General features: G+C 40.7%; 1 protein-coding gene across 1 annotated transcript; it reads right to left on the bottom strand.

The window, feature by feature from the left end:
• Window positions 1–11,032: 11,032 nt before the first annotated feature.
• On the bottom strand, window positions 11,033–14,672 carry LOC125377814 (sodium- and chloride-dependent glycine transporter 1-like). The gene is made up of 4 exons (XM_048391849.1): window positions 14,598–14,672; window positions 14,030–14,130; window positions 12,652–12,822; window positions 11,033–11,788 (listed from the first exon to the last, which is right to left on the bottom strand). Exons 1-4 carry the CDS (start codon window positions 14,626–14,628, stop codon window positions 11,681–11,683), a joined length of 411 nt encoding a protein of 136 aa, XP_048247806.1. The 5' UTR covers window positions 14,629–14,672; the 3' UTR covers window positions 11,033–11,680.
• Between the last annotated feature and the right edge of the window lie 2,969 nt (window positions 14,673–17,641).

Genomic DNA, 17,641 nt, shown 5'->3' with positions numbered 1-17,641 from the left:
GCAAAATACTCTCATAGCTTTCCCAGATCTTGTGGTATTCAATTTAAGGGTAAGTTCGCGATGAACGCAACTTTAACACTTGTTCAGAATATCATTGCGTTATATAGAGGAGGAAAACCCACATTGACACAGATTTTAGATGTCACTTCAGTCGACCCAACAGATCAGGTACAGACTCGCGCACCACGCAACTCAATCCTGGTCCATCAAATTGAAAATGCCATCAATCTGGTATGCATGTATCGTGGTGAAAATTGTTATGCAGTAGGTTAATGGTTGTTGAATACCATATAGCACGTTTTGGGCGTATACATATATGAGGCTTGATAACTCACCATGCTTTGTCGTTTAGGAACTTAATTTACGTGGGGGTTTTTGAAATGTGTACAAGGAGACTGTCTCACTCACATGTCTACTCGCATTGTCACTCGCTCACTCACACAGATATTCATTCATATAATCCATTTGAATTGTTAACGCTTATCCTCCAATTAAATGAGCTGTGTCAATGTCGGGGGAAAATATTGAAGCTGAGATACTTTTGTAAAAATATTTTGGTAGCGATGTGAAAATATGAGCTGATTACTTTATTTGAATTAAATTATTACCGACAGGTTCAGGTAGAAAGACTGTACATATTACCCATTCCAGTCCGTCCATCACCGCACGGTCAATTCATTATATAAACGTGCCACCTATCACGGAATCTCACTTATTCATAATGAGTTACCAGTCCAAACAGTGGGACTTCTATTATTTATTTACAGCCAGCAGGACGCAGATGAGTACTAATTCTTCTTCTTTGCAGGGCGGTAGGGTGGCCTAGTGGTAAGAACGTTCGCTCGTTCGTCAGCCGGGTTCGATTCCCCACATAGGTACGATATGTGAAGACCTTTTGAATAACGAAAAACAAACCAGTACCGGGTTCGTTATTCAGTTTATGTCCAACAATTCTATTACATATAAGATAGTTTATAGTCTATCTCCCAACAACTGTTAAGCTATTCAGTACTTTTGAATAAGGAAAACTAACCAGCTCCGGGTTTGTTATTCAATTCATGTCCAAGAAAATATATAAATAAATGGAATAAAGAATCTGCTACTGTTTTTATTTATGTACTAATTTACAATAAAGACTGAAATTGTGGGAAAACCTTTGCTGAAGTAGCCCTCATTAAATATTGACTGTATTTTAGGACAAAGAAACAAATATAGGAAAATCTAATTGTATAATGAGTGTGGCATCTACTTAGACCCTGTCACTGTATCGCTTTCTTCAACCACACCCCTTACATCTGTTCCCACAGAATAAAAACGTTTCTGGTCAGTGTCCATCATCACCCACAACAGAACAGAGTCTTACAATGTATCTATGTTTTCATGAAGTACATGACTGGTCAGTTAATGCATATGGTGGTGACATATCACACAACTGCAGTAAGATGTCTTACTACTCTCCGAATGTCTGATACTATGACATTAGATTTGTTTGGGTTTGTAACTTGGAATGGATCCCATGATTGTATTCATCATATAGGTGACAAGTTAACCTCACGTTTGTTTGCACAGTGCTAGACAACCACTTGCATAGTGTAGTAAACTTAGATTAGAGTTCAGTAGAGTTCATGACTTCAGTAAACATAAGTGTACATTGTCTGTATAGATATATTGCCATTTAGTATTATAGCAGTCAGATGAATCAGGTTTGCATTGTGACGTATATAACTTTCTGGCCACAGCAAATTTACCTATAAAATGAACATAACTGCAATCTGACGAAAGAGTTTTTATAGAAAACACCGTCTGGGTAACTCACTACATTTAACTGTAATGAAGATTATCTAAAAGAGTGTAAGTAGTATTGTAACCCTTTCCTGCAAATAAATTGAGTACAGTTTGATCTATCCCCTTTTAGTTCGTTATTATTCATCCATAAAGTGCCGGAAAGAATCCGACTGAATAGTGTTACTGATAAAAGATGAATGGTGCTGATTAGATTCCAGTTGCTGGACAGCACTAAGTAACTAAAAACCTGCTTGAACATAGATTAGACAACCTCACATTTGTCAATTTGTTGGACATGAACTGAAAACTAAAATGCTGCAGAGTAGTTTTTCGTTATTCAAAAGTACTGAAAAACTAAACAGCTTTTGGACGATGTAAGGCGAATCTGCTGTCATATATTAAATGAGTTACAGTGTATTTTACCACATAACTGTAGTTTGTTTAATATACAGCCTTTGAATAACGAACCCGGTGCTGGCTTGTTTTTCGTTATTCGAATAACGAATAACGAACCCTCTGCTAACTTCAGGCCCTTTATTAAGGCTTGAATGTACTATTACTTGGATGCAATGAAGCCGAATAGGCGATTAACGAGATCGGGGGGTAAGGCTCGCTGACTTGGTTGATGCATGTCATCGTATCTCATTTGCGAAAATCGATGCTCATGATATCAATTTATGAATTGTCTTGTCCAGACTCGATTATTTACAGACGGCCCCTATAACTGGAACATTGCTTAGTGTGCCTTTAAACAACAAACAAAATCATACTGAACCAAGTCAAAATATGTAAAAATGAGTATACATTTCTTATAAGTTGGTTTGACTGTATGTATTGGAGCGTGGTTTGACTGTATGTAAGCTGTGAGCTCTAAAATTGGTAAGTTAGATTGCTTGCAGCAAATGTGAACGTCTTAAACTGTGTGACTGAACGATTATTTAAGAAGACTGTCAACTAAAATTCAGAGCAATTCTAACCTTGGTTGGATGGTTTGGGTATGGTTTTCTAATCTTGTGGCATACGTTGCATTTTGTTTGAATATTGTTTATGCTTATGTTCTTGTAGGTCTTATATTCTTGAGCATTAGACCAAGTTTGTATTATCTGTACAACTACATGGTTATCTGGGTAGTACGAGAACAGCGAGTGAGTTTGGTTTAACGCCGCTTTTAACAGTATTCCAGTTATATCATGGCGTGTCAGCTTAATGTGGGAGGAAAGCCCGAAGTGATGCCGGTCTCGGAACGTTTACCACTTCTGTGAAACCCACGAGCACGGGTATGGTGCTGACAAACCTAGAAACATAAACGGGGCAAACCAGGATTCGAACCCACAATCATAGGTTTCTGCCGTGCCCAAGGGACGCAACTCTGCACAGCGAATCGCGGCGCCTTAGACGACTGGGCCACCCGTGCCCCCAATACGAGAACAGTATAAGTATGTAGGAATATATGTGTTGTGTATATTCGTTGCGAATGAAGATAGTACAATCTTAAAAATCTCACACAAACAAAGTAATGATTTGGCCGTGTTTTGCCAGTCGTCGTATTTAAAACAACCACCATCATATTATGTAATTTACTTTTGATATTGAAATTGGTTATTGTGATTACTATTTGCACCTCTGTATGTTGGACAACTATATGTGTACCATTTTGAGTGTTGTTTACGCCGCAGTCAGCAGTATTCCAGCTATATGGCGGCGGTCTGTAAATGATCGTGTCTGGACCAGACAATCCAGTGATTGACGTTATGAGAATCGACCCACGAATTTGGGATACGATGACATTCATCAACCAAGTCAGCGACCACCCGATCCCGTTAGTCGCCTTGCCTTTGCATGTGTTTGTGCCGGGTGCCACCGATGGGCAGGATACGCTTACCTTCTCGACGTAAGGTGAATGGTAACTGGCATGTGTATTGAGTATATACGTTTGTACCAGAGGGACAGCTTATTTATTCTGAGTGATATTGTCTAGTCTAAGTTGGTCTACTTGGTCGATGTCTGTTGAATAACTGCATGCTTACTTAGTTATTCTGAGTGTAACACGTGCGTGATGTGTTTTGAATGACCATGTGTAGTTATTCTGAGCATGCCCCAACGCTAATCTGTATGTTGGATAACTATAAGTGTACCATTCTGAATATATTCTCAATATAATATTTGATGTTAGGTGAAAGGTTACTGAATGTCGACCAACATATTAACGATTATTGTACAGTGTGCCACGACCCAGAGGGCCACCTGTACGGAGTCTGGGGCAGTGACATTGATGTTATGATGCCTGACCCCAGGACGACAGATGGCCAAGTACATTAAGTGGGTACATCTGGATTTGATATCTTAAGACCTGTGTCAGGCCCGCATGATCAATGAACAATGTATACTGTACAGTGCAGTGGTGATGGAAAGAGACATTGTATAATGAAATTACTTTTGTTATATGGCAACGTGTTTATTGTTTAACAATGATTGTAACTGTATTAGATTGTTGCTGCTGAGATTCGGTAGAAGCTCTTGGACAATGATTAGTTGTCAGGAATGTAGTACTATTTAATGTTAGCATTGGTGAGGTGGTTAATTCATAATATACTTCAGTGTGAAAGACTGTTTTTGCTGAAGTTGAGAAAAGTGAAAATTTCATTGTAGTGAACATAACACTTCGGCGGAACTATTGTCATAAAGAGCTACCTCCCCACAAATTGTCTCCCTTTATCGTAAGTGTCTGGCCCAAAAACTAAGTGTTGAATTCTTTTTTTTACTTTAGTTCTACATTGACAAGGCAAAATAATGACAAGTGGTCATTTATGGAGTTAATATCGCTTCTTGCCGTTCATTATTCTCTTGGAAATGTTTCGTTATAAACTGTAATTTTCTCATTTAACTTGTCATTCATTTCGCAAATCACCATGTACTGGACCAAATTGCCATTTACTGGACCAAATCGCCATTACTGGACCAAATCACCATTTACTGGACCTAATCACCATTACTGGACCAAAACGCCATTTACTGGACCAGCTTGTATTCCTCCGCTTCCAACAGCAGTCTCGTAGCTTTCAAGAATATTTGTTTTTGAAGTAGATTTTGTGTATAATAATATCCAAAGGTATGATTAAGACATTTAGTGACCTCAAATATATTATATACTGAACAACAAAAGTTCCTGTGACATTGAATAAGATTTAATGCAAAGTTATGTTTCTTACCAAATCTGAAACAATTTCGGTTTGCAACAGATGAAAGACTCCTGTAAGTGTTCAAATGGTTAAATTTGCCATACTGACTTCAGAAAATGCGCGATCTCATAAAAAAACCCATGACCATGCCAAAATGTCAATTTACAAATCAATAGAGTGTGTGTCCACCTCTGGTTGCGATGCAAGCAACACATCTTCCTCTTATGGAATGAACCAGGCGTCGCACAAAGTCCTGTGGGATATCTGTCCATATCTGCTGGAGCATGTTTCGAAGTTCGTGGTTGACGTCGAAGGCGCCGATCATTCTCTTCCCACATGTGCTCGATTGGTGAGAGATCAGGGCAGCGAGCCGGCCAGGGGATGACATTCACATTGTTTTGTTGAAGAGAATCCTGAACAAGTCGAGCAATATGAGGCCAGGCGTTGTCATGTTGAAAGGTATTGCCTGGTCCATGACGACGCAAAAACGGTAGAACAACAGGGCTGATGATCTCGTCGCGGTAGCGCTGTCCATTGAGATTTCTCTCTACCACTATCAAACGGGTCCTCTGTCTTGCTGTAATCCCACCCCATACCATAACGCTGTCGCCCCAGAACCGATCTTCTTCCATGACACAATGATTGATGTAACGTTCACCTCCGATACCGAACGTTGGTACACTCGAATCCGTCCATCGCTGTGGCTGAGGTGAAAACGAGACTCGTCAGTGACTAGAATTTGTCCCCACTGCATGGCAGTCCAGCGTAGACGCTGTCTGCACCACTGTAGGAGTGCTTGACTGTGATTTCCTGTCAAAATGGGACGTCTGGCGGGTCTTCTGGCGACAATCCCTGCACATCTGAGGCGACGACGTACGGTTTGTGAAGATATTCGTTGAAGGCCAGGGTTGCTTCTTGCAGTCACTGTTGCTAGCTGAAATCGATTTCGTAGGTGTGTTGTTGGAATCCAGTTGTCTTGTCTATTATTGGTTACCAATGCCTCGCAGACGGTCATTTTCGGACAGGCGTGGCATTTCGTAATGTTGAATAATTGCGTAATTTTGTTGTTTTTCTGAGTGGTTGTTGTCAGCACAGTGCTAAACAATGCATATGGAATCCCTTTAACGCACATGTTTTTATACCCATTCTTGGGTAGTGAAATGCATGGGGCTTGCATAAAAGTCAACTTTTGCATGGAATGCATTCTTTTCTGTAGCAGTTGCGTTTTTGTGACTTGATTCCATACAAGTACTACAATATTGAAAACCAAACTTTACTTGTTTGAAAAATATACTAAAATATTGATGTCACAGGAACTTTTGTTGTTGAGCATAGATTGTTTCTTTTGTTTATATTTTTAAGGTTTTGCAAAATAGGAACTACTTTATAAGTCGTAAATACAAGGGGTGGTGAACCGCCTCTGTGCGTTAAGTAGTGAGAATCTACGTTTGGAGTTTTGCATGTGTAAGGAAAAAAATTAATTTTCCGGCAGACAACTTCACAAAAAGTATATAACTAAGGTATTCCATATGTCCAGCGCATAGCATGGATGGATGTCCAGCGTAATAGAAACATGTGGAATATTCAACGATGAGCCCAGACTGGAATCGTTACCTACCAGCACTGTTATTTGCCTATCCCTCAGGAACGTTTTGGATTATATGGTGTGAGGTCCAGTTCAGATTTTAATTGAATTATGACCAAAATATATCCCAAATGAAGAGATAAAGAATACTTATCAGTATGTGCTTGATGTACAGAATAGGTTGAAGGATAGAGGAAGCACACCAATCACTAAAGTAGGCATCAGGCAGGTACTATGATGTAGATATGTGTAAGTGTTCTTGCCTACCAATCAGAGAAGTTGCTATTGCAGTGGAAAGGTCCATTTGTCATAGAGAAGTTTGGTGAAGGCAATTATCGTGTCAGAGTTGGGGATAAGTTATCATGCCAATCCGCTGAAGGAGTATGTGGAGAGGGACAGTAGGTAGTACTGTTATCTGTGATGCAAGTGTTAGTCTTCCTCAGTATGTATGTACAGGTATGATCGATGTGCATGAGGCTAAAGTACAGGTCAAACAGTTTGATATGCCTGAGATTTCTTCACCCAGTTTAGTAGTTGGGGAGAAGTAATTAGATGCTGATATCTCCTCTTGACTTGTGTACGAACATACTGAGGAAAGAGCATTGTTGGAGGAGTATTCAGATGTACTTATATAATTACTGATTTACCGGGCAGGATTAATGGTGCGGTTCAGAAGAAACAGTTCTGTCCCTGAAACTGTGTCAGTGAAAAAAACAACTGACTCTACCTATCAGTTTTGTGTGGACTTCCGTCGTTTTAACCGGATCACAGTAATTACTGATTTACCAGGCAGGATTAATGGTACTGTTCAGAAGAAACAGTTCTGATCCAGTTAGGTTTCGTCCTAGCCCGTTACCTCACCATATGATAGTGGTGGTTGCATTAGAGGTACGGTCAATGTTGGACCATCTGAATTCCCCTATGCTTCCCCAACTGTGTCAGTAACTGACTCTACCTATCAGTTTTGTGTGGACTTCCGTCGTATTAACCGGATCACAGTTTTTAAAACAGAACCAGTTACTTTGAAAGAAACCTTATTCATTAAGCAAATGTAAGTTCTAATTGACATAAGCAATGCTTATTGGCAGATTCCCATGGAACACGTACCACTTTGGTCATGGGTTGTATCAATGGACTGTAATGCCATTTAGAGTGAAAGCCCCAAGGTTGACAAGGTAAATGAGGTGAGTGAGTGAGTCAGTGAGTGAGTGATAGGGGTTTAACCCCGCTTTTAACATTATTCCAGTTATATCACGGCGTGTCAGCTTAATGTGGGAGGAAGGCCCGAAGGGATGCAGGTTTCAGACGTTCACCACTTCGGTGAAACCCACGAGCACGGATATGGTGCTGACAAACCTAGAAACATACTCGGGACGAAACTGTAATGAGGAAGGTGCTCAGAGGAACAGCTCATGTAGATAGCTTCATTGGCGATATTCTAGATCGGACGGAGGAATGGTCTGAACACACGAATAGCTTAAGAGCCGTTTTCAGTCATTTACAACAGTACAATTCCACAGCACAACCTTCCAAAGGGGTAAGTGTGTTACATAGGCTGCAATTATTTTGCCATACTGTCAGTGATGTTAAGATTTCTCAAGACAGAACAAAATTATACAAAGCACAAAAAGAGCTTTAATACACTAACTGAGCATTATCATCGCCGTTTTATCCCTAATTTCTCAGCTGTTTCTCAGCACCCTTCACCAATTTAACCAAGAAAGTTCGATACAGTTGAGTGGTCAGAGAATCTTTAAAAGTCACTTAAAACTTGATCCAATAACAAACAAATAATACATCAATACTATACTAATACTCAACCTACGAAAAACCTACTACGTTAATACATCAATGCATCAACATTAATATATAAACACATCAATACTTCAATACATTAAACGCATAGTATGACGCATGTTCATTGTTCAGGTGGGCCTTACACAGATCTTTTGATATCAAATCCAGATGTACCCCCTTAATGTACTTGGCCATCTGTCGTCCTGGAGTCAGGCATCATAACATCAGTGTCACTGACTCCCACTCCGTACAGGTGGAGACCGCCTCCGTGGTCTAGTGGTAGAGCGTCCGCCCGGAGAGCGGAAGGTCCAGGGTTCGATCCCGGGCCGCGTCATACAAAAAGACGTTAAAAGATTGTACTTGTTGTTACCCTGTCTGGCGCTCGGCATTAAGGGGCTAAAACAAGGACTGGTCGGCTCGGAGTCAGTATACTGTGTCTGAGTGGGGTATTCATGTTAAACTGCGGCATGGTATCTCAATGAGCTAGCACTATAAATCGGCATCAGCCCGGACTAGTACAAGCAGCCACACACACACATACACGTGCATGCACGTCGCTATATAAGTGCAATAATCTTGGACGCGACATTAAACCCAATTTCACCTCACCGTACAGGTGGCCCTCTGGGTTGTGGCACACTGTACAACAATCGGTAATATGTTGGTCGACATTCAGTACACTTATAGTTATCCAACATACAGATTAGCGTTGGGGCATGCTCAGAATAACTACACATGGTTATTCAGCACACATCTCGCACGTGTTACACTCGACCAAGTAGACCAACTTAGAATAAACAATATCAAAAGTAAATTTACATATGATATGACGGTGGTAGCTTTAAATGCGACGACGACTGCCGAAACACAGCCAAATGAAGACTTTGTCTGTGTGAGATATTGATGACTGTAATAACGTCATTTGCAAGGAAAATCACACAAAACCAAAACCGCCCAAACAAGGTCCGAATTCTCATTGACTGCCCTGAATTGTGCCCTGGTACATAGTTCAAAATTAACATGTCGTTTTCATCATTTGCAACTAAATCAGCAAATGCACTATCGTGTCACTGGATTTTCTGGTTAATCGATCACATGACTGTCTGGTTTGTTTACAGGCCCCTGTCGCATGGTAGGAATACTGCTGTGGAGCGTGAAGCAATAAATAATAACTATTTTATGCATATTGTGTGAATGGCGGCTGATTTTAGAACACCTGGTGTCATCACAAATTTTCATATAATTTTCACAGTTTTTTTAACCTTCACGCCAAATTTTTGCGTATTCGAATCTGTTTTGGCCGATAATCAAGACTGGTTATTTTCTTGCATTGACAATGTATATATAGTTGACAGTCTTTAATACATACTAAGTCAAACAGCTCATACAGTAAAATACGTTCACTCCTGGCCCAAGTAGCAATCGCACATAACAACTTTAGAACTCACAGCTTATATACAGTACAACCAACTTAAAAGAAAAGAAAAGTGCTCTTGACAGAGTGTATACAAATGTGTCTTTCCTTATAGCAACCAAGTAATATGCTTCAGTATGACGCAAATAGTGATATACCTGCCACAAACGTCAACCTACATAGCCCTGAAGTGACAAATTAGTGAAGTCAAAGAGAACCATCCACTCAAAAAAATATCTTTCCCAGCATGAACCAACCAGACATTCTTAGGTATGGTTCAACATGGCATTCAAACCAAAACTGTGATCTGGTCAGGATAAGTGGAGTTGTAACCTAACAATTAATCATGTATGACTCTGTATGAGGTCCGCCCACTGACACGTACCATTGTGAAGAAAGTGGTAGAGGGTGGTTCTCGAAAAGTTGTGCGATGGATATGCGTGTGTCTGGTATCTAGTCTGGTATGATTTCTGGTATCGACTTATCACACCGACCTATTTATAGTATCACGAGAAACACTTGTTTCCACGGGAGCGTAGTCATCTTCATCAGAATGACCTGCACGTGCATATACCATTTAACATGCACCGCCCTCTTGTCTCTAACGTGTTTTGCTGTTGGTTCAAAGTATCCTGGATTACCAGTAGATCTGTTTATTCTAATGGTATGGTTTATTGTATTAATTGTTGCTTAAGCAGGTGTGTTAGTTTATACAAATGATGTAACTTGGGGATAGTTCTCTTTGGCATCCTAGTTCCAATCATTATTACATAACAGTGAGTGAGCGAGTGAGTGAGTTGAGTTTATTGCCCCTTTTAACAGTATTCCAGTTATATCACGGCGTGTCAGCTTAATGTGGGAGGAAAGCCCGAAGTGATGCAGGTCTCAGACGTTTACCACTTCGGTGAAACCCACGAGCACGGGTATGGTGATGACAAACCTAGAAACATAATCGGAACGAACCGGGATTCGAACCCACAATCATAGGGTCCTTGCGTGCCCAAGGGACGCAACTCTGCACAGCGAATCGCGGCGCCTTAGACGACTGGGCCACCCGTGCCCCCTATTACATAACAGGAGCCATACTGAACCAAACATGTATAATATAGATTACCAGTGTTAATAAACACAATGATTGCTCGCATTTGAAACTTTAAATTTTCTCAGAATATTTCGAAATTGGCACAGTATGACATGGGTGATCTGCAATTATATAAGAATTGTCTCAACATGTTTGTAAACTGCATGAGATAACGTATGCTATACTTTTTCTTGTGGAGGAAGCCAGAGGTGATGTGGTGGAACGAACGAGCACATGTATTGTGCTGACAGACCTAGAAACATAATTGGGGAGAACCGGGATTCGAACCCACCATCATAGGTTACCAAACGTGCCCCGTTTCAAATGTCAAAACCTTTCGCTCATTGCCTTTAACATTTAACATCCTTCACCATAGATTCGTCTCGGAAGTGGTGCTTGACAATCTCAATCCCTCTTATCACTAACCAAGCACTGATTGTTTTTCATTCACGAAGTTGAAACCAACAACTATAATGCCTCTTTTGAATTCGGCACAGATCTACTTTCAAAATTGTAGGATCGTACTAACGAGCCGTCCATATATCTAATCAAATCAGAGCACTGTTTCCTGGTTATTAAGCCAGGGCGAGGGAAGTCCTTATTCGTAAGAAAGATCATGTTGTACATGTGATGACACGCAAGAAGGCGAGTCAAATACTGGTGATTGTGCGTTTGTTTCATGAAATTTGGATGGTTATTTTTAGCGCCGTGTCATTTGAACTGGACTGAAAACGAGGCTATGGTGGTGAATATGTCCAGGATAGAAAAGTAATATATTCACTTTATGTAATATCAATTCCTATACTGAAAGCCTTCTCTACCGCCAGGTCTGTATTGCATCACAGACTGTCCTCTATCATAGCTTGAAAGCTGATGTCATCACTCTCGCAGTCTGTTTTTGTTTGGCAACCCCATTTCTTGTTTGGTTTGATCGCCTGTTTCAGTTTCTGAAAAAAAGATACAACTTATTATAAATGTAGAGTCAGTTCCAGAGCTCTGTCACCAGCAGGTTCAAACAACCGGATATTGAGAAGGAAGGAGTATATGATTACGATATTATTTTAAAATGCCACCCTCACACCACATTTGAAGGGTGAAAGCTAATAACAAGGTTTAGACGAAAGAGCAATATTTCACCGTCACATCACTTACTCTGTCTCAATATGTTTTACTCAGACACTCAAATGAAGATAAAACCTCAGAAGGTTATGTTTAATCTTCCATTTACAAATTCATATAATCTTCCCCGTCAATTTGCCTTGTACGCCCAATGGAATCTGTGGCGGATGTTCGACACTGGTTATTCACTGGTTCGACGGTATGTATTTACATGCACCAGTGCTGCATAATATATACACCAAAACGTGCTTGGCATTTCCTGAACATATTAATAATGAATAAAAGTTGCCACACTGATGTTAAACACAGCTATGTGAAGACAACCAGTCGACCATCGATTAACTATTTAATATTCGCGTGATGTGGGATCCTTGTTAGATATAAAACGTCACACCAGAGCATACCAAGTCTCGATTATCCAACGAAACAGATTTCATAGGGCATTAAAGGTAAAATTGCAGTGAAAATTATATGAAAGAATCACTGAAAATGAGGGATGATACCAGTTGTTCGCGAAAAGGGTAAGCATATCCTGCCCTACTCGAAACACCCACCACTCGTCAATTTGCATAAAAAAGTTTGTTTTAAAATCAGTGAATACTCCAGGCGTTCGCGAATGAGACAAGAATTCACCATGGCGCGTCCCATCGCCCTCCCCCACCACCAAAATATTAAATGGTCGGGCTCTGACCTCTTTCAGCGTGGCTCCGTGTGTGTGAAACACTGTCCAAACAAAGAAAACAGGGAAGGGAAGTATTGAGGCCATGGATATCATCCAGCCGACAGCAGTGGCCCAGGTAGGGAAGATGTAGCCGGCGTACTGAGGAGGTCGGTAGGAGTAGAGGGAGAAGGTGAAAATAACCTGAATCAAAACAAATTGGTATTCAATTGTATGAATCTTTCTGTTGGATCTAAAAATCACTACTAAGGAAAATACACAATATGATACCCATTTCTTGTGGCTCTTCTGTAATGGCCTGTTTTCGAAACAATATTGGACTTCTACAACGACGTGCATGTGTCAAAGAATAGCTATTCCTGTAGTGAAAAATGTTCCATTGTATTATTGTCTCTGTAACAGTTTTTTTCGAGGAAAATCTTTCATGACCAGGGATTTTATTTCGCGGCATTCTCTAGGTTTTTTAGGTCCAATTGTTCCCTAACCCAAATCCTAAATGCAATCACCTCTCCCTTAAATATGCAAATATTTTCTCCGAATCACTGAAAATTTGTTTCACATGCATGTACTCAATTTCATTCTGTCAGATACATTTACACTGGCGACATTTGTTCCGGATGGACCTCATTCCATGTGCAACTGATTGTCGTTGACACCTGCTATCATGGCGTAGTTTAACAAGGATACCCCACTCAAGCACAGTATACTGACTCCGCCCCCACCAATTCTTGTTTGATCCCCTTAAATCCCAGCGCCAGCTGCAGGTGGGAAAGAACAAGAACCATCTTTAAATTTGTTTGGTATTACGCCGACGGGGATTAAAACACCGACCTTCCAGGGAGTAGTGAAACATATAGACATCTTCGTGGGTGTTATCAGTTGTCGTGAAAGCACTTTCACGCATAATTTTTTTTTATATATTCTGGTTAAATCGAAATGGGACTCAGTGATCTTGAGTTCACGAGTTTGATTTAAATCCGCTGTGAACAGTGTGCAAGTTATATCACCGTCAGCTTGATGTGGCAGAAACCCTGAAGTTATGGAAGTGTTTAGCATTTTGGTGCAACCCACGAGCACGGATATGATCAGGGATATGATCACGGATATGATTGTGACAAACTGAGAACATGGCTTCCAATCCACGATTGTAGCTCGTATGCATAGGGGACTCAAGAACTGCGGCGCCTTAGACGGTAGGGACACCCCTTCCAAATCGGAAATGTAGATAGCTATTTTATGTTGAACTCAGAGCTTCCTTTAGACTAGGTGCACATGAACTTACATATATATGTAGCCTTAGAGCAATCCCACTCTCTGTGACCTAGTGACCTTAACAGGAGTATTTGTAATGATAAACATAAGTGACATTGTCAGAGTGCAGGACACATACCAATAGAAGCACAGGAGACACGAAGCGCATACATATCCTCATACATCGGGGAGCGGTCTTGCCCCACATTGTCTGTATATCCTCTTGTAGTTGTCTTGTTCCTGCATGGATAAATATGTCATTATGTATATGACATACGCGAGTTGATGGCTAAGAACTAATTAATTAATCCACACAAAAAATCCCTTTTATTCAAGTTGTTGTTGTTGGTTGGTTTGTTGTTTAACGCCGCACTCATCAATATTCCATCTATATGACGGTGGTCTGTAAATAATCGGGTCTGGACCAGACAATCCAGTGATTAATATCATGAGCATCGATCCAAGCAATTGGGATCGATGACATGCATCAACCAAGTCAGCGAGCCTGACCACCCGATCCCGTTTGTCGCCTTTTACGACAAGCATAGTCACCTTTTACGGTACCGCGTTATCGAATACGAAAGGAAACCCCCGCGTTATCGTATACGAAAGGAACCCCCTTTATCGAATACGAAAGTAACCCCCGCGTTATCGAATACGAAAGGAACCCCCGCGTTATCAAATACGAAAGGAAACCAAGCAGTTACCATAACAGAAGTTCACGGCGATGCATTCCATTGTTGCGAACAAAGCCAGTGAGGGGAATGTTGCGTACCAGTCCACCAAGGTTAGGACGTATATTCCTCCCTGAAAATAAAACAAAAGATACTATTTGGTCACATTATCCTAATTCACTGACTCTTGTGATTATTTTTGCCATTGTAAACACAACCCCTAACATCAAATTTGTTTTCTGACGTATTTGATAGCAGGATGAATGATATTGTGACATTCTCACGATCAAATTCGACTTAAGTGTTTTAAAAGGTCTTGGAACACTAATACAATTATAGACAAGCCACGACACTTGTTGCACAGATTATTTGAATTAAACACATGCCTCGCTTCGGCCTTACACTTCAAGCATGAAACTGTCGTTTTTCCATTTATTGTCATTGGGCGAAAAAAGACGCTTCATCCAAAAAAACAATTGATGAATGTGTGAGTGCTTAGAACGTGTCCGACAATACGTCGAGTTTTTCAAGAATACATAGATAGAAAAACACGATAGTCAGAATGCATCTAAAAAATGCCGTTTTCGTGTTAGATACAAATCTTGAGGAAACTTCAATTCATCATACAGAAGGGTACTTTTATCCTGTGTATTACTTTGTTTGGCATCTTGACAGGCATCGTGCAGGCGTAAGTGTATGTCATGTAAAGAACGCTGTTCTGTAGTTGATATGAATACATAATTGTGAATTCTTTGATTTAACATGGAACCAATCTTGTAACACCAATCAATGTTTATTGCTATAAAACCCTACCCGAGTCATATATAGAAGGGCAATCAACGTTGAAGCCAGTATGACCAAACTAACAGTCAGAAATCTGTGCTTTGCCAATCCTTGAACCTGATCCATCAATGCCGTCACAACGATTTCGAAGCTTGGTAGCTGGATAACAAATGATATAGTCACATTTAACAAGGCTTAAATGGTTACCTGCGAACATGTACATAGACAATGTCTTGCATAAATCAAACCTTGTCCCAATGAGAAAAATAAAAGCGAGAAAAACCTTTCCATAATCATAAGAAGTATCTGCTGTAAGCTGATGCGATTGAACAATTCCGACCATATCAGACTGCAGTTTTGAACTTGGATACCCACTCAGACACAGTATACTGACTCCGGGCCAACCAGTCCTTAATGTAGAGCAGCAAGTATCATTGGTATGACGCGGCCCGCGGCCTGCCACATTCCGGGCGGAAGCGGTCACAAAGATTTAAAAGCGATAAATTGTACATGTGTGTGTTGGAAAGATTAAAAAGTGAAATATAGTTCATGAAATGTTAAAGGAGAAGTTTTTGCATGTGCTGGTTACGTCACTATCTCAAGCACGTAGGCTGTAGAATGATTGCATGACACATTCTACCCATGGAACAAAGAAGCCTGCGGGTGACACCTTCTGGTAGGCTAGTCTATTCTTCCTGAAGAACTGAAGACTAAAGTGCTACATATTCTGTGGCCCTGGTTGACATCGACGATGAAGTTTTTCGTCTGTCTAACTTATCCCACATATGCTAAATTGACTGAGATCCGGTGATCTTTAAGGCAACGACATTATGGGTACGTTCTCAGGACGTCAGTACAGACCCGTGATGTGTGGGGACGTGCTTGCAGAAACGGGACAACGTGAGGAAGTAGGATCTCGTCACGACAACGCACACTTGTTAGTTGAGATACGAACAACATCCCTTCTTCGCCCTTGAGATATTGCTCCCCTAATCATGCCCTTTCCACCATCGACTGATATCCATTCTGAATTCCGAATTCGCCCATGTCTGCTTCGATGAAGGAAACGGGATTCGTCACCAAACTCAACGCTACGCCAACGTTTGGGAAGGCACTGATGATGTTATCAACACCTGATGCCAATAACGTTGACGTAAAATATAGCCAACATGGAGCCTTCTTGCTCGGATTCAGGCAGGTATGGGTCGTGTGTAAGGGAAGTAAACTAGGGTGTAGATCTTCGAAACGATCTTAGCTACGATTACTATCAACAACTCCCGTTCAAAGAAATGATAAGTTCATCTTCCTGAGGCAAGCAAGTCAACTGACTATAAAAGTCCAGTTCCACCCTTCCCGAAATCGACACCCGGTTCGTAAGCTGTCATTCAGATTTCGGTCGATTGAAGGATTTGCAAAGCATATGTACCGTCAATTGAGCGTCAACATATATTTACCAAATCCTTTGATGTTCTTAATCAAGGTTCTCACGAGGTGTGGTGCACTTCGTGAAGTAAGACATCTCGATTACCAATCAGATCGTCTTCACTTGGGGTCGCCAGTTTGTTTGAAGCAAATGCAAGTGAAATGAGAGGTGGAATCTTATTGGTCAACTGGAGGGACATAGCAGATGATGCATAACTCGTTATAGCCACTGGTGGGAAACTGGACTTGTAAAATCAGCTAACTCCCTTTCCTCGAGAAGATGAGATATTTTAGGTTTAAGATAAGATACATTTGAAACTTTCGTAAACCTGACGCAGATCGTACAGAGCTAAGACACCTATTGTAACTAGGTGAGATAGAATAAGCGCCGTGTTTCTCAATGACGTCACGGAGACTTCCAAGCCGCAGACAATTAAGCTTCAGTTTTATTCCTTCAGTCGGATCGGACGGACAACAGTCAACGGCAAAAACTCACTTGGGCCTTTGATGATGGAGTGAGTGATAGCATGTGATGAGGTTGCAGGAAAATGCCATTAATGTTTCAGCTTCCAAACTATTTACTTAATCCAGATAAATCGCAAACGAAAATGTTGAGGAATTATTAACATGCTAAGTATGAATCCTGGAATTTATTCCTATGATATTATAGAGATGGGGTTTCACTATCCATGTTCTATCATCTAATCTTCACTTGGAAGATTGTTTCTGACGGCGACATTCTAATCCTTTCACTAATTGTAGTCATGAATATGATACTGCAAATAATAACCGCATTGGTGCATGTTTTGACTTGACATCGTCCAGGGTCCTGTTCCACAAAGAGATCTTAGTGCAAAGGTGGTCTTAATTCT

Source organism: Haliotis rufescens, unplaced genomic scaffold (genome assembly GCF_023055435.1).
Source record: "Haliotis rufescens isolate VD_foot unplaced genomic scaffold, xgHalRufe1.0.p SCAF_10, whole genome shotgun sequence".
Lineage (NCBI taxonomy): Eukaryota > Metazoa > Mollusca > Gastropoda > Lepetellida > Haliotidae > Haliotis > Haliotis rufescens.
The sequence above is the reverse complement of the archived record's forward strand: the minus strand, read 5'-3'. Positions and strand labels throughout refer to the sequence as shown.